The 22,987-nt window shown below is 43.6% G+C and overlaps 1 protein-coding gene across 4 annotated transcripts in view; it reads left to right on the top strand.

The window, feature by feature from the left end:
* The window catches only part of ZC3H7B (zinc finger CCCH-type containing 7B), a 560,902-nt gene that overhangs the window by 235,591 nt on the left and 302,324 nt on the right, over positions 1-22,987 (top strand). For all 4 annotated transcript variants that reach the window (XM_073592637.1, XM_073592638.1, XM_073592636.1 and 1 more), the window contains one exon: positions 19,320-19,455. In XM_073592637.1, the coding sequence (XP_073448738.1) occupies positions 19,320-19,455 (136 nt within the window). The remainder of the gene's footprint in view (positions 1-19,319; positions 19,456-22,987) is intronic.

The raw sequence follows: 22,987 nt of genomic DNA, 5'->3' as shown, positions 1-22,987 counted from the left end.
TATGTCTTGGTAGAAATGATGTGTAAGAAACTCTTACCAGATAAATTGGACTCCCTTGTCAGCGACAGGGAATCACTCGAGCGGGTTGCCTCTCAGGGCCTGGAAGCGGACATCACAACTCTGGAAACCTTCTGGGTCAAACTCTGCATGGATCTCCCGGGGCCGCCAGGTGGGTCCTCCCAAAGGATGGCCAAGGTACGAATCAAAGAAGACAGTGCGTCACGCATAAAACTGGAGTGGAGGCTGGATTTTCTCTCAGATGGTATGTGGAGAAAAAATAAACAGGCTCCACATAGTGTAGATGAGCAAGGTGGGGTTTTTTTATTGCTAAAAAAGCCTGGTTACAATAAAAATGTGATCACAAGATATAAAAACAAAAATGGGCAACAAGGAGGATGCTGAAAGGTTTTGCATTACAGAGGAGGTCTAGGGCTAGAATTATTGCTCTCGCTATACCGATCGCGGTGATACCTCACATGTGTGGTTTGACCACCGTTTTCATATGCGGGTGCTACTCAAGTATGCTTAAACAAAATAAGTGCAGCGCAAAGTGTGACAGATAAATATATGCAGAGTCAAATATAGAACAATATAATACTCAGAAGTCCATAGAATCCAATCTGAAAGCACACTCCTTCTGGGGACACACAGGTGAAATTCTTTCCAATCGATGTAGTAGGAGAAGCATATCAATGAATGAGGTTGCGCTTACCAGATTCGGTGGACCCCTTAATTACAGGGGTTCAGGGACAGCATGAGTAAACCAAAGGCACACTGCTGGGCTGGTAGTCATTGTATATCTGTTGTATTCATTTTTCACTTCCGTCCCGCGGCCAGGGAGGAGGAAGTGAAAAATGAATACAACAGATATACAATGACTACCAGCCCAGCAGTGTGCTTTGGTTTACCCATGCTGTCCCTGAACCCCTGTAATTAAGGGGTCCACCGAATCTGGTAAGCGCAACCTCATTCATTCATTGATATGCTTCTCCTACTACATCGGTTGGAAAGAATTTCACCTGTGTGTCCCCAGAAGGAGTGTGCTTTCAGATTGGATTCTATGGACTTCTGAGTATTATATTGTTCTATGTTTGACTCTGCATATATTTATCTGTCACACTATGCGCTGCACTTATTTTGTTTAAGATTGTTTTTGGAGGTTGGTGCTATCTTTTAGTGTTCAGCTTGCATATTATTTAGTTTGCGCTGATTGCCCTTTATTTTTATTGGCTACTCAAGTATGCGTTCGCTTCTGCGTGCGAGCTCGTCGGGACGGGGCGCTTTAAAAAACAAAAAAAAAAAAAAATTTTTTTTCTTATTTATTTTACTTGATTTTATTATTTTTTCACTGTTTAAAAAAAAAAAAATTGGGTCACTTTTATTCCTATTACAAGGAATGTAAACATCCCTTGTAATAGAAAAAAAGCATGACAGGACCTCTTAAATATGAGATCTGGGGTCAAAAAGTCCTCAGATCTCATATTTGGACTAAAATGCAAAACAAAAAAAATTTGTCATTTGAAAAAAGGACAACAGAAAAATGTGCCTTTAAGACGTATGGGCGGAAGTGACGTTTTGGCGTCGCTTCCGCCCTCTTATGGTATGGAGACGGGTGGGGGCCATCTTAGCCTCACTCATCTCCATACCACAGACGTGAAAGGACCCGATCGCCTCCTCCGCTACCGACGGCTCCGGTAAGTGGCGGACGGCGCGGGAGGGGGGTGGCACCTCTCCCGCCGCCGATAACTGTGATCTCACAGTGAACCCACCGCAGAGACCATTATCCTAAAGAGAACTGCCGGCTCTAAAGATGGATACCCCGGTTGTGGCAGCTGCTGCCGTTACCGAGATATCCATCTTCAAACTGCTGACGTATATGTACATGAGCCGGTCGGTAAGTGGTTAAAGAGGTTGTAATCTCTTACATATGCACAGAAAGTGACTGGTCTCAAGTGATGCATAAAAATGAAACACATCCTCCTACATAAGTGTACCCCCCCCTTTTTTTTTTTTTTCCATCGCCCCCCTTGGGAATTTTTAAAACTGCATAGAAAAAAAGATGTATTTATTTTTTGTGCAAATCTTCAATCCCATGAGCTTGGATCCTTTGTAATCTTTATTTTATTAAAAAAAAAAAAAAAAAAAAAAAAACACATAAAATACATAAAGTACAATAGAGTCAACAACATGTCATTATTGACGGTGCAGAGTGGCCGATTTAGCCTAAGAGCATTAACATCTGAGATTAAGTAAAGCAAAAACCAGACAAACTGGGAAGGCATGGGGAAGGTATTTGATCAGGTATGCACATCACTATTAGCAGGTCTCCTCAGCTTCAGTGAGGGCTCCGCCAACTCCAACAGCATGAACTTGGATCTTGAAAAGGCTCAGGAAGTAATTTATTATTAATTTAAAGTGGCTGTAAACCCAATGTCATCCTTTCTAAACTACTGCCATAGGGGTTATCTATAAGGATATACATGCCTCCTGCATGTATCTTTACCTGTCAAATGTCTCCTCTCTGTAATTAGACCCGAAAAACTGCATATTCTGTGGGTGGGTCTGTTGTCTGGAGCTCGGTGGGTGGAGTCGTGATGTCAGTAGACTCCCCGCCCATCTCTACACTCCCCTTGTCAATATGCATTTTCTCCTGTGTATTTCTAACATTGAACTTCTGCTGAACTTCTGCTATGATCTCTAACATCCAGTGAAAAGACAGAAAAGTAACCACATGACTTCAGCATGCCAAATCATGCTGAGGTGTGGAACAGCCAATCCTTGCAGAGCTGCTGAAGAAAGGAGTGGGGGTGAATTAAAAAATACTGCATGTCTCTTAGGCTAGTGCAGGAGATGTAAATCACCTGTCACTCACAGCAAGGGGGAGGATTTGACAAAGCTTTTCTCAGTTTGTCAAGATTTTTCTCACTGAACAATAAAAGAGGATTGCTCAGAGCTGGATTAACTCTGTGTGGCAAGACTGGGCTCTTATACTCTACAGTATGATATAAAAAAAAAAAAAAAAAATTTCAGGTTTACATCCACTTTAAGTAATTTCGCTATTTGTATATCCTCTGTTTGAGTGATCCTTAGGATAGCTGAAACATAAATGAGAAACATGGGGGAAAGTGTTGCTCAGTGGGCCAAATATCTATTGCGATAATGTGGCAAGTCTGACAGTGGTGTGCTGCAGATCTGGTAATAGTGGCCCCTAATAGGGACCTTACTGAAGTAAGATAGACCTAAAATAAGTGCGATAGTTTGAAGTAAAAGTGTAGATTTGGACAGATTTTCTATTGTTAGTTTTGTGGGTTGTTTCTTTTTTTTTATGTGTGTGTGTGTGAGTGAGTGGTATGGGTAAAATTCTGCTCCTTTAATGCCAGAGGCTTTAACTCTCCTTTTTAACCACTTCAGCCCCGGAAGGATTTACCCCCTTCCTGACCAGAGCACTTTTTACAATTTGGCACTGCGTCGCTTTAACTGTTAATTACGCGGCTATGCAATGCTGTACCCAAACGAAATTTGCGTCCTTTTCTTCCCACAAATAGAGCTTTCTTTTGATGGTATTTGATCACCTCTGCCATTTTTATTTTTTGCGCTATAAACGGAAAAAGACTGAAAATTTTGAAAAAAAATGTTATTTCCTACTTTTTGTTATAAAAAAAATCCAATAAACTCAATTTTAGTCATACATTTAGGCCAAAATGTATTCGGCCACATGTCTTTGCTAAAAAAAAAAAATGTCAATAAGCGTGTATTTATTGGTTTGCGCAAACGTTATAGTGTCCATTGTATTGTGTACAAACTAGGGTACATTTTCTGGAATTTACACAGCTTTTAGTTTGACTGACTATGTCATTTCTTGAGGTGCTAAAATGGCAGGGCAGTACAACCCCCCCCCCCCCAAAAGACCAAATTTTGGAACGTAGACACCCCAAGGAAATTGCTGAGAGGCATGTTTAGCCCATTGAATATTAATTTTTTTTGTCCCAAGTGATTGAATAATGACAAAAAAAAAATTTACAAGTTGTCACTAAATGATATATTGCTCACACAGGCCATGGGCATATGTGGAATTGCACCCCAAAATACCTTTAGCTGCTTCTCCTGAGTATGGGAATACATGTGTGGGACTTTTTAGGAGCCTAGCCGCGTACGGGGCCCCGAAACCAAGCACCGCCTTCAGGATTTCTAAGGGCATAAATTTTTGATTTCACTCCTCACTACCTATCACAGTTTTGAAGGCCATAAAATGCCAAGATGGCACCCCCCCCCCCCCCAAATGACCCCATTTTGGAAAGTAGACACCACAAGCTATTTGCTGAGAGGCATGTTGAGTCCATGGAATATTTTATATTTTGCCACAAGTTGCAGGAAAATGACAAACTTTCTTTTTTTTTTTTTTTGCACAAAGTTGTCACTAAATGATATATTGCTCAAACATGCCATGGGAATATGTGGAATTACACCCCAAAATACATTCTGCTGCTTCTCCTGTGTACGGGGATACCACATGGGTGGGACTTTTTGGGAGCCTAGCTGCATACGGGCCCCGAAAACCAATCACCGCCTTCAGGATTTCTAAGGGCGTAAATTTTTGATTTCACTCCTCACTACCTATCAGTTTCGAAGGCCATAAAATGCCAAGATAGCACAAACCCCCCCCAATGACCCCATTTTGGAAAGTAGACACTCCAAGCTATTTGCTGAGAGGCATGGTGAGTATTTTGCAGCTCTCATTTGTTTTTGAAAATGAAGAAAGACAAGAAAAAACTTTTTTTTTTCCTTTTTTCAATTTTCAAAACTTTGTGACAAAAAGTGAGGTCTGAAAAATACTCGCTATACCTCTCAGCAAATAGCTTGGGGTGTCTACTTTCCAAAATAGGGTCATTTGGGGGGGGGGGGTTTGTGCCACTTGGGCATTCCATGGCCTCCGAAACTGTGATAGGCAGTGAAGAGTGAAATCAAAAATTTACGCCCTTAGAAAGCCTGAAGGCGGTGCTTGGTTTTCGGGGTCCTGTACGCGGCTAGGCTCCCAAAAAGTCTCACACATGCGGTATCCCCATACTCAGGAGAAGCAACAGAATGTATTTTGGGGTGTAATTTCACATATTCCTATGGCATGTTTGAGCAATATATCATTTAGTGACAAAAAAATTTGTCTTTTTCCCGCATCTTGTGTCACAATATAAAATATTCCATGGATTCGACATGCCTCTCAGCAAATAGCTTGGGGTGTCTACTTTCCAAAATGGGGTCATTTGGGGGGGTTTGAACTGTCCTGGCATTTTATGCACAACATTTAGAAGCTTATGTCACACATCACCCACTCTTCTAACCACTTGAAGACAAAGCCCTTTCTGACACTTTTTGTTTACATGAAAACATTTTTTTTTGCAAGAAAATTACTTTGAACCCCCAAACATTATATATATTTTTTAAAGCAAATGCCCTAAAGATTAAAATGGTGGGTGTTTCATTTTTTTTTTCACACAGTATTTGCGCAGCGATTTTTCAAACATATTTTTTTGGGAAAAAACACACTTTTTTTTAAATTTTAATGCACGAAAACACACTATATTGCCCAAATGTTTGATGAAATAAAAAAGATGATCTTAGGCTGAGTACATGGATACCAAACATGACATGCTTTAAAATTGTGCACAAACGTGCAGTGGCGACAAACTAAATACACTTTAAAAGCCTTTACAGGTTACCACTTTAGATTTACAGAGGAGGTCTACTGCTAAAATTACTGCCCTCGATCTGACCTTCGTGGTGATACCTCACATGCATTGTGCAATTGCCGTTTACATTTGACGCCAGACCGACACTTGCGTTCGCCTTTGCGCGAGAGCAGAGGGGGACAGGGGTGCTTTTTTTTTTTTTAATAATTTTTTTGCTTTTTTATCTCTTATTTTTAAACTGTTCCTTTCATTTTTTTTTTTTTTAATCATTTTTATTGTTATCTCAGGGAATGTAAATATCCCCTATGATAGCAATAGGTAGTGACAGGTACTCTTTTTTTGAAAAAATTGGGGTCTATTAGACCCTAGATCTCTCCTCTGCCCTCAAATTATCTGACCACACCAAGATCAGTGTGATGAAATGCTTTCCCAATGGCGCTGTTTACATCCGGCGAAACCTAAGTCATGAAATGCTTGTAGCTTCTGGCTTCTTAAGCCATGGAGATGTTTGGAGCCACTCTGGTCTCTGATCAGCTCTATGGTCAGCTGGCTGAATCACCGGCTGCATTCTCAGGTTCCCTGTTGGGACAGGAGAGCCAGAGAAAAACATGGGAGACGGTGGGGGGGCATTCCCTCCCCCTGCTTGTAAGACCCCATTCACACAGGGGCAACACGACTTGCAGGTCGCCTCAGCGAGGCGACCTGCAAACGACTGCCCGGGCGACTTGCAAAACGACTTCTGTATAGAAGTCTATGCAAGTCGCCCCAAGTCGCCCCCGAAGTCGTACAGGAACCTTTTTCTAAGTCGGAGCGACTTGCGTCGCTCCCCTTAGAACGGTTCCATAGCACAGAACGGGAGGCGACTTGTCAGGCGACTAGGTCGCCTGACAAGTCGTCCCTGTGTGAATGGGCTGTAAAAGCAGTCTAGAGGCTAATTAGCCGCTAGGATTGCTTTTACATGAAAGCCGACCGCTGGCTGAAAAGAATGATACCAAGATGATACCTAAACCTGCAGGCATCATTCTGGTATAACCACTCAAAGTCCAGCAACATACCAGTACATTGCTGGTCCTTGTTGGGCATATATTGTAAACTTTTTTTCCTGCAGCCTGTTGGCTGAAAAAAAAAAAAAATTGCTCGGTGGGTATACCCACCATTAGAATACCTCCCTTCATCCACTTCTAATGATGGGCATACATGCACCGTATATACAGTCAGGTCCATAAATATTGGGACATCGACACAATTCTAATCTTTTTGTCTCTATACATCACCACAATGGATTTGAAATGAAACAAACAAGATGTGCTTTAACTGCAGACTTTCAGCTTTAATTTGAGGGCATTTACATCCAAATCAGGTAAACGGTGTAAGAATTACAACAGTTTGTATATGTGCCTCCCACTTTTTAAGGGACCAAAAGTAATGGGACAATTGGCTGCTCAGCTGTTCCATGGCCAGGTGTGTGTTATTCCCCCATTATCCCATTTACAAGGAGCAGATAAAAGGTCCAGAGTTCATTTCAAGTGTGCTATTTGCATTTGGAATCTGTTGCTGTCAACTCTCAATATGAGATCCAAAGAGCTGTCCCTATCAGTGAAGCAAGCCATCATTAGGCTGAAAAAACAAAACAAACCCATCAGAGAGATAGCAAAAACAGGTGTGGCCAAATCAACTGTTTGGAACATCCTTAAAAAGAAAGAAACGCACTGGGGAGCTCAGCAACACCAAAAGACCGGGAAGACCACGGAAAATAACTGTGGTGGATGACCGAAGAATTGTTTTCCTGGTGAAGAAAACACCCTTCACAACAGTTGGCCAATTCAAGAACACTCTCCAGGAGGTAGGTGTATGTGTGTCAAAGTCAACAATCAAGAGAAGACTTCACCAGAGTGAATACAGAGGGTTCACCACAAGATGTAAACCATTGGTGAGCCTCAAAAACAGGAAGGCCAGATTAGAGTTTGCCAAACATCTAAAAAAGCCTTCACAGTTCTGGAACAAAATCCTATGGACAGATGAGACCAAGATCAACTTGTACCAGAGTGATGAGAAGAGTATGGAGAAGGAAAGGAACTGCTCATGATCCAAAGCTTTCCACCTCATCAGTGTAGCATGGTGGTGGTAGTGTCATGGCGTGGGCATGTATGGCTGCCAATGGAACTGGTTCTATTGTATTTATTGATGATGTGACTGCTGACAAAAGCAGCAGAATGAATGCTGAAGTGTTTTGGGCAATATTATCTGCTCATATTCAGCAAAATGCTTCAGAACTCATTGGACGGCACTTCACAGTGCAGATGGACAATGACCCGAAGCATACTGCAAAAGCAACCAAAGAGTTTTTTTAGGGAAAGGAGTGGAATGTTATGCAATGGCCAAGTCAATCACCTGACCTGAATCCGATTGAGCATGCATTTCACTTGCTGAAGACAAAACTGAAGAGAAAATGCCCCAAGAACAAGCAGGAACTGAAGACAGTTGCAGTAAAGGCCTGGCAGAGCATCACCAGGGATGAAACCCAGCGTCTGGTGATGTCTATGCGTTCAAGACTTCAGGCTGTAATTGACGGCAAAGGATTTGCATTCAAGTATTAAAACATGAAAGTTTGATGGATGATTGTTAATCTGTCCCATTACTTTTGGTCCCTTAAAAAGTGGGAGGCAAATATACAAACTGTTGTAATTCCTACACCGTTCACCTGATTTGGATGTAAATACCCTCAAATGAAAGCTGAAAGTCTGCAGTTAAAGCACATCTTGTTCGTTTCATTACAAATCCATTGTGGTGGTGTATAGAGCCAAAAAGATTCAAATTGTGGCGGTGTCCCAATATTTATGTACCTGACTGTATATGCTGAAGCATGGGGCATCCTCCCGCAAAAGTTAGGAGCAAATCGCTCCTCCACCCACTGCTGCCCCTACACTTCGGCATATATGCTGAAGTATGTAACTGTGGTGGTGAAATCACCTCCGACAGCGCTGGAGTCACGGCTTTATGTATCATGGGAGCAAACGCTGTTGCTGTCAAGATAAATAAATCCACTCTGCAGCTGAATGGCGTACCCGAAAAACAAAAAAATGGTTAACAATAAAACACAGTAAACAGTAAAGTATAAACAAATTGCATATCTGAAAGGCAAACATGGTAAAACCTAATAACAATAACACGTTGCAGAATAGAATGCAGTAAAAAAGAGCAGAAAAATAGAGAGCAATAAAATGACAACTATTTTTGTTTTTTTTATTTTATATATTTTTTTGTTTTAATTTTTTTTACTTTTTTTTTTTTTACACTTTTTTTTGTAACTAACTTTTGTAACTGGTACCAAGTTCGGGTCTCTCAAAATGCGATGGCATCTTGGGAGACCCAGTGTTAGTGTGCCTAGTCTGTGCAGTGCTGTACCCTACGCTAATACTCAACTAGTGAATGGTAGTGTTCAAAACATTCACCAATGCAAAGACCAAGATTGTTAGGACAGGAGGGACAATAATACCGGGTGTCACGCATATATCTGCGCTTGCTGCAGACACGACATCTTCTTTGGGGGGCTCGTTGGGTAGGGGTACTCGGGAGGACATACGGAAAATGCCTATCATGCAGCCGGCTTACTGCATTTGGTTGGGGAAGGTGAGGTGGAGCACCGCCTGGAAACAGAAGGGCTCTGACGATCTCTTCCTGGAATTTAAGGAAGGATCCAGTCCGTCCTGAAGCTCTAACCATATGTATAGTTGCGCTACTTAAGAAAGAATAATAAAAAAAAATCAAGAATTATAGCTGCCAGCATCAAACAGTATAGTGAACCGTGCAGTAAAAAGTAATAATGAATACAGCGCTAAATTAAGTGAGAAACAGGGTGATACACTGTCATAAGAAGTGTATATAATGCGTAATAATATTTAAAGACAAAAATAGACAAAATGAAAGGACAATCCCCAATGGCTGAAAGGAATGTCCATATTAAAGTAAAAGTCATTAACATATGAAACGTGATATCCTTTATGTGAAGAAAGAGACATCGTGTATGGATGGTGCTTCTAAGTCTTCATGCATTCAAGATGGATTTATGGGTAGCAGAAGTGGACACAATCACCATACGGCTTAGTGTCATACAGGCTTAAGGATCGATCGATCCCGGGAGTGCTTGCTTGAAGGTATTGGTGGTAGATTCCATCTATGGCAACCGTAGCTGTAGAGTGGTGTTCAGATCAACAGCGGATGGATGGATAATCTTCACAGGAAGCAAACCACAAGAAACTGCAACTTCCCCCGCGTGGGACATCAGTTCATAAGGGGAAAGGAAAAAACTCCACATAGTGCATGAATCCGATAAAAAAAATTATTAGGAAGTGCCAGGGAGAAAAAAAGGTTTTTTACAAGCATCAAACTTGATGAATAAAAGTGATCACAGATAGCTAAAAAAATCGCGTGGTGACAGGGCACAAGTAGCGTCAGCAACCCGACCCGATGGTCCTTCAACTGGGGCGTATATACAATTAGGATTGGCGAATGCAGCAGGAAGGGCACTATGGGCCTGTGTTCGTCTTCTTGGTGGCAGCGGGACACTACTTGTGCTTGCCACCTCGCCAGCTTGAACTGCACTTATGGGACTCGCCACGTCACCAAGTGTTACTGCAGTGCTGGATGTACGACCAGGGTGTACTAGGCCGCTGGTGCTTGCCAGTTCACCAGAAGGAATAGCGGCGCTAGTACTGCTCTACTCCATACGAGAGCCCTGCGGTTCTTGCACATCAAGGACAGAAGAAGTTGTTCATGGTCTGGTAAGCCTGACCTTGGCATGGACCACAACTCCGTCGTCAGAGCTATCTGTCATGGAGCCGCTGTCCTCTACAGGATCGTATTCTGAGCCTGAATCTGACAGATGAGTGACTTCCTCTTCACTATCTGTCATGCTCAGAAACGTGTAGGCCTCTTCACTAGTGTACCTTCGATTTGCCATTTTGGGCTCTAAATTTAGTGGTACACTAGTGAGACTCACAGGCAAAAAAGCTCCTGACAGTGACTGTATCAAAACGCTACCAACAAAAACTGTTAGCGATCGCAGGGCCTGACTCTGCGAACGCTGCAGTTATGTGTGTTTAGTGTTTTGTAAGTGACAGTGATCGATCGATACTGCACTTGGGTGGACTGGGCTGGGCTGACGGGCAAAACGCAGGTGCTAGCAGGTATCTGAGCTGATCCCGCTAAAACTGCGTTTTTGGGAACCCTAAACTGCTGGGGATGCTAGTATAGATCTGATCGGATCAGATATTGATCCGTTCAGATACTATACCACTAAGGGAGGTGTATGCTGTGTGCGTGGGTGTTAGCGGTGCTGGCGCTAACCTGACGCTGCCTGGGGCGACGCAGACCTTATCTCACCCTAAAACTTAACTTATATCACCGCCGGGTGATTAGGGGGTTAAACCTTTATAAGGTAATAAACGGCGGGTGCCCTGGCACTATAAAAAATAAACTAACTAACCAGCATCACCCGTAACAGTTATACGGTGATCACTGGTGAAAGGGTTAACTAGGGGGCAATCAAGGGGTTAAAACCTTTATTAGGTAGTATATGGGGGTCCCTGACGCTATAAAACGCTGATGGCGAACCTATATATTTACCTCCCTAACTAGCGTCACCTGTGACACTAATACAGCGATCAGAAAAACGATCGCTTAGTGACACTGGCGGCGGGGGGTGATCAAGGGGTTAACCTTTATTGGGGGGGTTAGGGGGGTATCCTAGACCTAAAGGGGGCTACCACTAACTGCCCTACCACTTATAACTGTCACAAACTGACACCAATGCAATAATCAGAAAAAAAAAAATTGCTATTGGTGTCACTGTGACAAGGGGGTACAGGGGGGTGATGGGGGTTGAAATGTGTGCCTAGAGTGTTCTACTGTTAGTGTAGTGTTTGGTGCACTTACTTGATGTCCTCTCTCCTCGGCGCCGGAACGAAAAGACCGGCTCGAGGAGAGATGACATCACTTCCTCTGCCGCTGTTTACATTACAGCAGCAGAGGAAGAATGTCATTGGCTGGGAGCGATCGTGAGGGGGTGGCCATGAATGGATGGCCTTCCCCTCACCTCTGATCGCTCGGGGACAGACGCCGACCACCTTGGGCACGGGGGGGGGGTCCGATTGGACCCCCCCCCCCCGCCCGCGGGAGGCAAGTAACGTACCCATACGTTTCTTTGCCTGTCCGTGCCATTCTGCCGCAGTATATCTGCGTGAGGCGGTCGGCAAGTGGTTAAAAGAACACAAAGTTTAAACTCATTTCATAAACAGAAAATTGGTATCATATTGTTCCAGGAAACACATTTTTCATTTAGATCACATCCCCAACATACGGAACAAAAATTATCCAACATGGTTTCATGATGCATTTCCATACTCTAAATCATGAGGAGTTTCCAATCTTACAATATTGGAAAGGTAGAGATGGTAGAGCCCTAATTATAAAGATCCTATTATATGGGAAATTTTTTACAATCATTAATTTCTACTTGCCAAATTATGAGCAAATTAAGAGGGGAATATAAATTGAAAAAATTGGTGTATATCGCGCTGATATATATCTAGTAGCAGCCAGCACAACACTAAGACAAGTGTAAATCAAGGAATAAATAAGTAAAAATTGAAATTATGTGCAGCGCTCAAAACATGGAAATACATATGTATACAAACTAATGTACACTGTGCAATGACCACAAAAACTAATAATAATGAAAATGAGATGTGAAATTCACACCCAAACTAAAGTCCATGTGCCATCATACAAAAGTTGTTTTAAAACATAAACATATCGGTCTTTAAATGGTGAAAACAAATTGTGTAGATAGAAGTGGGATTCCATGTGATATCAATGTTGAGGTGAGGACACAGACAATAGAACCACCACCGGTTAGTGAGGACGCTTACCAGAGTGAGGATTCAAATGGGCATATGCTCAGTGAGTCAACAAGGCTTATGGTGCAATCACCAAAATATGGGACCTCCACTTCTGAGTTCCAGATCAAGATGTAAGGCAATCCAATTGGTCAAGAGATGTCACCAAGAAGCTGTCTTCAGAAGCAGCCAACTTGTCAGACCAAATCTTCTCAAGTGTTCAAAATAGCATGACCAAAAAAGAAAATACTCCACATTGTGTGAATCCGTATAAACATAACATTTATTAAAAGAAAATTGGAAACGCTCACATTTAGAAAGTGGATCAAGCGCTTAAAATTGAAGTTTGTGGATAACGCAATGATATCAGCAGGGCTCGTCCCAGCACGGTTTCGTCTAAAGAGACATCATCTGGGGTTGATGTCTCTTTGGGTGAAACTTGCCGGGACCCAACTATTTACACCACAAAGTATGGAAGCTCATATTGCACTAATCCCAAAACCAGAAAAGGACCACACGCTGTGGTAATTATCAATCAATCTCCCTTACAAATAGATTTGCGTCTATATTCTAAGATTATTGTGAATAGACTCGCACCCATTTTACCTGCACATATTAGGCAAGGGACAAAACAATACAAAACATGTACACTAGTGGAGTATGCCCAGAAAGGAGCTATCCCAGCATGTCTTCTATCGGTCGACGCTGAGAAAGCATTTGATCTGGTGGAGTGGCGGTTCTTGAGAGAAGCTTTAATTCAGCTCGGGATTGGACCCAGGATGCTACATAGGATCATGGCGTTGTATTCCCATGTACAAAATGCCACATCTGCCCCTTCGTTGAAAGGACTAGTGTCTTTAGAGACGCGATGGGGAAAAAGGAATATCAAATTAGGGACCTAATCAACTGTTCCACCACGAAGGTGGTCTATATGATTAGTTGCCCTTGCCCAAAAATCTACATCGGCAAAACAAAAAGGTCCCTTAAAATTAGGATAGGTGAATAAAGGCATTTATACCCTAAAGTTACCAGCGAGGAGGGGGGACTTTGATCGTAATCCTTTGCAGAAAGAGAAATGGTGGATATATACCCTGGGATCTCTTGCACCTCAGGGTATGAACACTGAATTGAATATGCAACCGTTTCTGTATCAATGAAAAATTGCCTCTTCCTAGGCAAAATCTGTCCCTCTTTCCATTTATCCATCCTTTCTCGACCCTCTCCCTACCCTTTTTCCTGCTCGAATGTCCTTTCCAGGTGCTTCCCTTCCATTCCTCTGTCTTCCCTCCCCTCTCCATTCCTCTATTTCCTCCTTTCCTGACCCTCTCCATTTATTCATCTCATCTTTCTTTCATAATGGCCCCCTGTTCTGGTGTTTTTTGAAGGCAAAGACACTTAAATATAATTGAACATATAACCTTGAGAGACCCTAGACCCAACTTTAATATTCATGTCTATATGTTCTATGTTTCCTAGAGTCAGAAAGGGGTGAAAACATCTAAAAAACACAAAGAAATAAAAAAAACAATAAATTATGAGCCACAAACTAAACAAAAGTGCCTTTTATCACCAAACAGGAATATGCTACAAGCATTCATGATCAATATATGGCAAGCACTGCGACATTACAGATGAATGAAGGACACTTATCCAAGCCTTTTCTATTCCTGCTTGTCCCAGTTACACTCATAAATAAAAGCAACAACAAGAGGAGGGGCGAGCACACCTCGAGGCACTATAAGGGAGAGGTGTAAGCTCGCATCTTGAACGTCCAGTTGGAGCTACGTAACGATGCGTTGCGAAACGCGTCAACGTAACTGCGGTGCTTGGATGCCGTTTCAGTGATTCCCCATACAATACAGGAAGCAATGGAGCGGAGTACCTTCCATTGAAGTTTCCACCCATACTGCCGAAGCTGCCACGAGCAGGACTACTAGCGGCCGCTGGACTTGTTTTGCGGTGAGTGGATACCAGGGTCTGTGACACCTGCTGGCGTCGATCCAGCCACTTCAAAAAGACGGATGGAAGTGTGAGAAGCCTGACACTATCCCGAAACGCCGATCGCATATCTGCATGGAAGGCAGTAATGTTATTTGGCAGTATGGACACACACTTCTTTACATCCTCACCTAGGAAGGTTACTAGCACCTAACTGTACACCGCGGGGATCTAAGTAGTTCCCGTGACAACTTGTTTTGTTGGCCGCACAATCAGGGTACAACTTCAGGTGATGATGGCTGGAAAGTGAGTGATATGATACCACCTATACCCTAGTGATTCTATTCCTCAACCCAACAATCACTGTCATATTGATACAGCCTGCCTAGTTACTGACGAGACCCATGATAATGTTTGTTTGGACATTACAGCTAAGAGCTCATTTTGACCTTTTCTATTCATAGGATGTGCACTTTCTATACATCAATCTTGTGACTTTCTAAATCGGAGCACGTATTGAATAGAGGTATAGCTGGTGACAGCAACTATTTTAACATTACTCAATCCATCTGGCCTTATTAAATGGTGTCATCATACTAGTCAGCTTGAGCCTCATTGCTATCTCCGGGGACCACACTCACATGGTCACCCCTGTATATGTTAGAATTTTCATTAACTTACTGTGATTAATTGGCATTTTGCCTTAGGGGTTTCCACGTGTGTGTGTGTATCACTGCAGGCGCCTGCACTGCATGTTTATCTTGTGTGTTAGTCATTGTGGTTGGTGAGTCTTGTTTGTCCTTGTCAGTCTGTCTGTTTTGTTGGAGCACCATCTGTGGGGTCTGTCCCCCCTTTGGTGTATCATTTCATGGTTGGTGACTGGAGACCGTTGATGCTTTTTTGGCTTCCTTTGAGAAGCAATTGGCTTTTACTTAATATGTGTTTTTGGTAAATCAATAAAATTTGGTATTGGTTTTTATACTACTTTCTCTCATTGCCCTCTGACCATTAGTAGCTGTCTGTATCCCTGAATTACCCACCTTGGTGTTCATTCTCAGGAATAGTTTTTTTGTATGTTGAAAATATCCCTACCAAATAAGGATCAGGAACTCCTTTAGAAGAATTTCCCTTTGTAAATAGCAAAAATTGGCAATTAAAAATCTAGGCATATACATCCCAACAGATATGACTAAACTGCAGGAATTGATTTACGGTATTTCCCAATAGTATGCAAGGTTATAAAATTACTCCAAAGATATAATAAAATGGTCCATTCATGGATAGGGAGAACTAATACAGTAAAAATGTATATTGCCAAAATTACTGTATGTATTTCAAGCTATACCCTTGACTCCTCCAATTAATTTATTGGCACAGCTACGTAAAGCTATAGGAAGCTTTATCTGGGCTCATAAAACATCACAAATAAAAATAGATATTCTAATTAGAACAACAAAGAACAGAGGCCTTGCTCTCCCTGGTTTAACAAAATATGTACAAGCCGCGTCTTTAATTAGTATCATAGATTGGTAGATAATGCAAAGTATAAACAATGGGTAACTTTGGAGGAAGACATTATTTGTTTGCAACTTAAATCCCTTCCATGGATTAAATCCCAGTTCCAACCAGGGAAAAAAGATTTAGCGCTCTTTACGTTATCGACTCTGAGGATGTTGGAAAAAATCTTGAAAAAGGGATGCCTTTCCACATTGATGAGACCAATGACCCCCTTATTTTTGAATCTTGTATTTCCACCAGCACTAGAAGCTATTAACTTTCTTAAATGGAAAAGGATTGAAAATGTAAGGATAGCTCAGACCCTAGTGGACGGCAAGCTTCCACGATTGCACGAACTGGGGCCGAACATGAACACAAATGGATGCGCTATCAACAGTTAAATACATACTTTAGGACTAATGTACAACCTTCCTTAACTGGTAGACAACCAACTAGCTTTGAACAACTATTAATAAATGAACAAAGACCGATCCATAATTTATCAACTATATAAGCTCCTACTTCCTTCTGAATCTCTTAATGAGTTAATATGTATGAGAAAGTGGGAAAACGAAATAGGGAGTTCCAATTTCACTGGTAGAATGGGATAAGGCATTCTCCTTGATACATAAAACCTCAATAGCGATTAGAAATCAAGAAAGGAATTCTAAAATCATGATGAGATGGTATTGGAGTCCAGTAGAATTGCATAAAATAAATGGAGAACCCGGAAACATGTTGGAGATGCCTTAAGGAAAGAGGGACCATGACACACACATGGTATAATTGTCCAATGGTGAAGGCTTTCTGGTATAGATAATCAATATTTATCGGAGGATATCGGGTTCTAAGATACAATCAAGTATTAACATCTCAGTATTAATCATTATTCCAGGATCCAGAAAAACCATTAAGACCGACATATAGAATTCATTTCGAGAAAGCAGTGCTCTTTGTTGAGAACAGGGGGCACTATTTTATAAAGCAAGGACTGTATACATGTATTTGTATTAAATGTGAAATGGAAAATAATAAAGAGAGATTGAAAACTACATAAGTTGTACCTCTTTATCTGCAGTCCTCTCTCCTCCACAGTCAAAGTGCAGAATTTATACAGCTTGTCTGAGCTTCCAGAAAGCATGGGACGGGGAGCTAAAGTATCCCCTTGCCCCCCCTCCTTCACACAGGAACAGAACTGAGGCTGTCAATCACATGCCGTGTGCTGGAGCTCCCTTCCCTATCACATTTTTACCTCTTGGTGTCAGGAAAGATGTGTTAATGACTCAAGCAGATAGCAAAGGAACGAGGCAGTAGACAGAAATTACACTTGGTGCCCTGGATTGAGACAAGAACACGCTATAGAGGGATATGCTTTGTTCATATTTCATGTCTGAGGTTTACAGTCACCTTAAGAAAACTGTATACAATGAGGTATGTTTCCACACTTAGTTTGGTTTTGGGTTTACATACACCTAAAAGGAAACCTATGATTTTGAAAATATCAAAGCTGTCATTGCTGACCAGTTTTGGTTTACTTACCTTTTTTGCCTCTTCTTCTTGGTTCCCCTGAAGGCATGGGTGTCTGGAAGGGGGGAAAGAGCCCCCCGCCCACTGGAGCAAGGTGTCGGAACACAGACACTCAGGACCGATCCTGGGCGGGTGCCCATGGTGCACCGACCGCGCCCAGGCAGTGATGTCGCTATTGGGGGGGTTGCGCGGTGCGGCCGGAGGGTGACCCTCCACTCAGTCCGCCAGTGAACACAAGCAACCGCTGTGACAGGAGAGAGGCGGGCTGTCAGTGTATCTTCCCCCACTTTCCCCCCACCCTTTCTCCTGTCTGAAGTAGAGAAGAGAGAGCGGCTCCCATCTGGTTCACAACTCAGCTTGGTGCCCGTTTCCTTTCCTTCCCATTGGCCACAATGGAGGGCCAATCGGAAGAGGCAAGGGGAGCATCATGGGACATGTAGTCCCGTAAGATTGGCAGCCCCATTGTTGTCCACAGGCAGCAGACTTCAGCCCCCCGCATGCACTTTGCTGTGGGAAAGATTGAGAGCCTGGAACCCAGGAAGAAGCTGAGTGACTGCTACAGGAAAAAAGAGGACTGTGCTGGGGGAAGACAGAGCCACGCTGTACCCGCACCACCACAGGGAGCGAGCCACGCTGCTGCCCAGCACCACCACAGAGAGAGAGCTACACTGCTGCCCAGCACCACCAGAGAGAGCCACACTGCTGCCCAGCACCACCAGAGAGAGCCATGCTGCTGCCCAACACCACCAGAGAGAGCCACGCTGCTGCCCAGCACCACCGCAGAGAGAGAGCCACACTCCTGCCCAGCACCACCACAGAGAGAGAGCCACACTGCTGCCCAGCACCACCAGAGAGAGAGCCACGCTGCTGCCCAGCACCACCAGAGAGAGAGCCAAGCTGCTGCCCAGCACCACCAGAGAGAGAGCCACGCTGCTGCCCAGCACCACCAGAGAGAGAGCCACGCTGCTGCCCAGCACCACCAGAGAGAGAGCCACGCTGCTGCCCAGCGCCACCAGAGAGAGAGCCACGCTGCTGCCCAGCGCCACCAGAGAGAGAGCCACGCTGCTGCCCAGCGCCACCAGAGAGCGCGAGCCACGCTGCTGCCCAGCGCCACCAGAGAGCGCGAGCCACGCTGCTGCCCAGAGCCACCAGAGAGCGCGAGCCCATTTGCCTGCCTGTTCCATTCTGCCGACGTACATCTGTGTGCAGCAGTCGGCAAGCGATTAAAAGCTATGGGCGCAATTGGCGTTTTGACGTTGCTTCCACCCTGAAATGGTATGGGGACGGGTGGGGGCCATCTTCCCCTCACTCAGCTCCATAGCACACACTGCAACGGACGCGATCGCCTCCGCCACTGCCGGCTGCTCCGGAAAGCGGCGGAGGGCACCGGGGGGGGTGGGGGGTGTGTGTGTGCCCTCTCCCACCGCCGAGAAGTGATCTTACGGTGAATCCACTGCAGAGACCCCTTTTATCTGATAGAGGACCGCCCGCTGAAGAAGAGGATGCTGGGGTTATGGTAGCTGACTGCTGCCATAACAACGATATTCCTCTTCAAAATATTGGCGGCAGGCGGTTTGTAAATGGTTAAAACTAAACTGCAGTGACTGGAATGGCTTCATAATGCCAGCAGAGAGATGGTCTTACAGCTTTCTCAATATTGATTCCATTTAAATTATTGTACAAATGATTTTTTTTAATCTGTGTGTAAACAGAAAACATGTTAGTTTTTGCTGTGATTTTTTTTTTTTTTTTTTTTTTTTCTCTCTTTTTTTAACAGAATGGCGGAAACGCTGTAAACCTTGGTTTTTTACCGAAGATTGATCCTGCTGTTCTTACACCAGCCATGCCTGTTAGCCCACTGATGCAGACTTATGAATTTAAGCAAGGCTGTCAACAATGTTTTGTGAGAATAGGTAAAACTTACTTTATGGGCATTACTGTATGCTTACCTACATTAAAAAGAACAGCAAGATGCACAACGTTGTCTGGAAGAACAAGACTTTTGCTCATAGCAACCATGATCTTTTTATTCTTCTTTAAAAAGTTTAGTGGAAGGGGGGAATACTCCTACATTATTACTACATTGGTTTTAACTACTAACTTCCCATAAGATTATATGTGTATTTAACATTTTATGCATTTTATTTACCCTTAAAATCCTCCTTTGTGTAGATCTTGAAAAGCCTTGAGTCTACTGCTGGATGCTACCATCTTGGATGTGATGTCAGCAGCCCAAGCAGCAGACTCAGAACTATAACTTAAAGCTAAACTCTAGCTTTTGATACACTTTACACAGTTCATTTGGGCCAATGAACTATGTCCCTCACTAACATGTGAGGCCACTAGATGTACTGTATAAACAATATGTAGCTGAGGCTACATACAGCATACTGCACTGTGTTCCGGTGTCCTGTCGAGAACTGTCACCCATCGGATATTGTCCGCCCTGTACTGTGCAGGCGCAGCGCTTGCGCAGTACGAAGGACAAAGGAGATGCAGAAAGTCTTCGAACATGAACAGCTGTTAATGAGATGTATGTGCAATTAACACTATATTGTGCCACATGCTCCCGATGCTCGTACAACTCTGCAAGGGGCGGATGCATACAGAAGATGCACCCGTCAACATTGAACTTCCCGCCCTTATCAGCTCTGCCCATTGTAAAACTGCAAAGACGTGTAGTTTACACACTTCTCAATATTACATCCGCCCCTTTGAGAAATCCTCCCCCATCATATGAGCTCTGGCCATCTTCTGTATGCATCCGCCCCTACACCCGCCCCTTGCAGAGTTGCACGAGCATCGGGAGCGTGTGGCACAATGTAGTGTTAATTGCGCAGGTGCCGTGTACAGCTGATGAACAGCTGTTCATGTTCGGAGACTTTAGGCGTCTCCTTTGTCCTCCGTACTGCGCAAGCGCTGCTCCTGCGCAGTACAGGGTGGACGCTATTTGATGGGGAACTTTCTCGGCAGAACACTGGGTTCAAGCCGAGGCTTCCTGTCTTATACCGAAAACGCAGAGTCTTATATGATCAGCGCTCAGCCATTCAGAGAAAGCAGTGTAGTTTATACAGCACATCCAGCGGCCTCACATGTTATTGAGGGACATGGTTTGTTTCAGCCAGCTTGGCCCAAACTATGTAAAGTGTATCATAAGCTGAAATTCAGCTTTAAGTGACACTATAGTATTCTAGTCCACTCCTCCCCTGACAGATACATAAATTTATGTGGGAGGGTTTGTGCTATTGAATTGAATCTTCTTGAAGTCAAAATGAATGCATTTTGAATGCACATTGCAAGTGAATACTGTACATTTTTTTTTTTTTTTTACAAAGGATAAAGACAGCAAGTAAAAATGTAAAATATAGAATTTCCTGTGTTTTTTGTTAACTATGTTTTAAGGTTGGTAACAGGGTCGGTTTAAACCGAATTTCTTATTTTGGATCAGGGAACTGTTTAAAACTCCTTTTGGGTTTTTACTGCAGTCTTTTAGATTATTTTAGTCATTCCTGTCCTGCTGACATTGTTTTGCCAAACAAGAAGTGAGGGAAATCCAGTAGCAGTGTCAAGGACAGAAATATTAAAATATTAACCTGACAGGGGTTCTAGCCTTCTATCAACCACACAAGAAATGAGGAGACACCTCTTTATATTGATTGGTCTCACAGTGATTTTTTTGTTTATTTTCCAATTATTATTTTTTAAAACATAGGTTTACATCCACAAGTCTGTGTTTTTTTGTTTTTTTTGTTTTTTTTGTTTTGTCTGGAAATGTTTTTCTTTTTCATACATTATGGGACACAGGGTCAGGCTAATATTCACTACCTGCTGGGTTATACTTCATCATTGGGTGAATGGACACTGGTAGACCCAAGGTCTTCAGACAGGAAGTGATCCCCTATATAACCCCGCCCATACAGCAAGTACTTCAGTTTTTTAACAGTGTCTGCACGGTGGATGGCACGGTTTGTTTGAGCTCTCTAAGCTCCAGGTCTCTAGTCTCACAAATGGTTCCAAAAGTGAATCAAGGGATTGACCGATTGGATCCATTTGACACAGGCTTTTATGCTTAGATAAATGGTACCCGAGCCTCACAGACGACTCAGGATCCTGCAAGGTTTTGCCTTTAATGTGGCCTCCGGGCGCTGGACCCTGCGGAGTGGAAATCCTAGACACTACAGCGCTAAGGCATTTCCTGCAGGGTGCTGTACAGGTCCAAGGGAGTGGACCCTAAACATGAAAAATGTACCCAGTTCTTGAAGGTTCAAGTGACAAGAACCCGCCGTGAATGGTGAAGATTGGGCCCTTAGTTCCTAAGTGGCCCTGCGCCTGGACGGGTAAGTGAAACCCCTTTATTTTATTATTGTGGGGTGTCCCAGTGACTGTAACAATCAGTCAAGCTCGCTTAAAGGCTGGACACTTGTGTGCGGTGACCATACGGGGAGATCTGGGCTAGCTGTGGGTGTTTGCAAAGTGTACCTCTTTTACCTGTACGATGGCACAATACGGTGCGCCATTTCGCCTTGGTTTGCCACGGCGCACGTGCGTTTGCAAGAGCGCCCCTGGGCTCAGCAGTTTGTTTGGCGGCCATGGCGCACGTGGATTTGCCGCACATGCGTCGTAGCTTTATATGGGTGCACAAAGATTTGCGTCGTACGTGAATACAGTCACACCCACTCGCCGGGACCGCACACGCATTGAACATTCCGGCGCACACCCAGCTTATTTAAGCTGTGTATGACAAGCATGTGGTGCTTCCAGAAGGCAGCTGTGGGACACAGAGCAGGCTCTGAACAGACACTTGCAGTGGTTAATTTCTCCTTACCCGGGTCACGTGAGTCAACAGGTGTTGCTTGGCAGGCTAAAGGTGCTTAGCATGATTGTTGCATAGGGGCTTGGTGAGCCCTATTAACGGGTCTCCCTTTTGAGGTGTTTTAACTACACCCAAGTACTCTTTGTTTGCGGCATTGAATGTTTTCTAAAAAGAGGAGTGGGGCTAACACCACAGGGAAGGGCACCCCTACATCATCGATAGTTCCTGATGAACCTAGTAGTATCCCTAATGTTTTATCCCCTGAAAGACCATAGGCTCCCGGGCAATCTGAGCCGCTGCGCCTATCTGGTATTGTGCCTACAGTCAACACTGCTGCTTCACCCTTTATCACTAAGGATAAACTGTCCACAGCCCTAGCCGGGTTAGAGCACAGGATTGCCGGCATGATTGCATCCATCCCACAGGGTGGCAGGAAGCATGACAGATTCCCCTCCCCGGAATCGCCTCGTCTGGAGCAGGAATGGGTTGAGGATGGGGAAGAGCTTAAAGCTCAGGATTGGGTGGAGTGCCCGGCAGATAAGTCTGCTTCCGAGCAATCTGGACAAGAAGATATCCATTTGATGTCTGCCTCTCAGTCGCAGAGGTTTTTTATCCTGACTGAAATGGTTCGT

Source organism: Aquarana catesbeiana, linkage group LG07 (genome assembly GCF_042186555.1).
Source record: "Aquarana catesbeiana isolate 2022-GZ linkage group LG07, ASM4218655v1, whole genome shotgun sequence".
NCBI lineage: Eukaryota > Metazoa > Chordata > Amphibia > Anura > Ranidae > Aquarana > Aquarana catesbeiana.
This window is presented reverse-complemented; position numbering and strand designations above follow the sequence as displayed.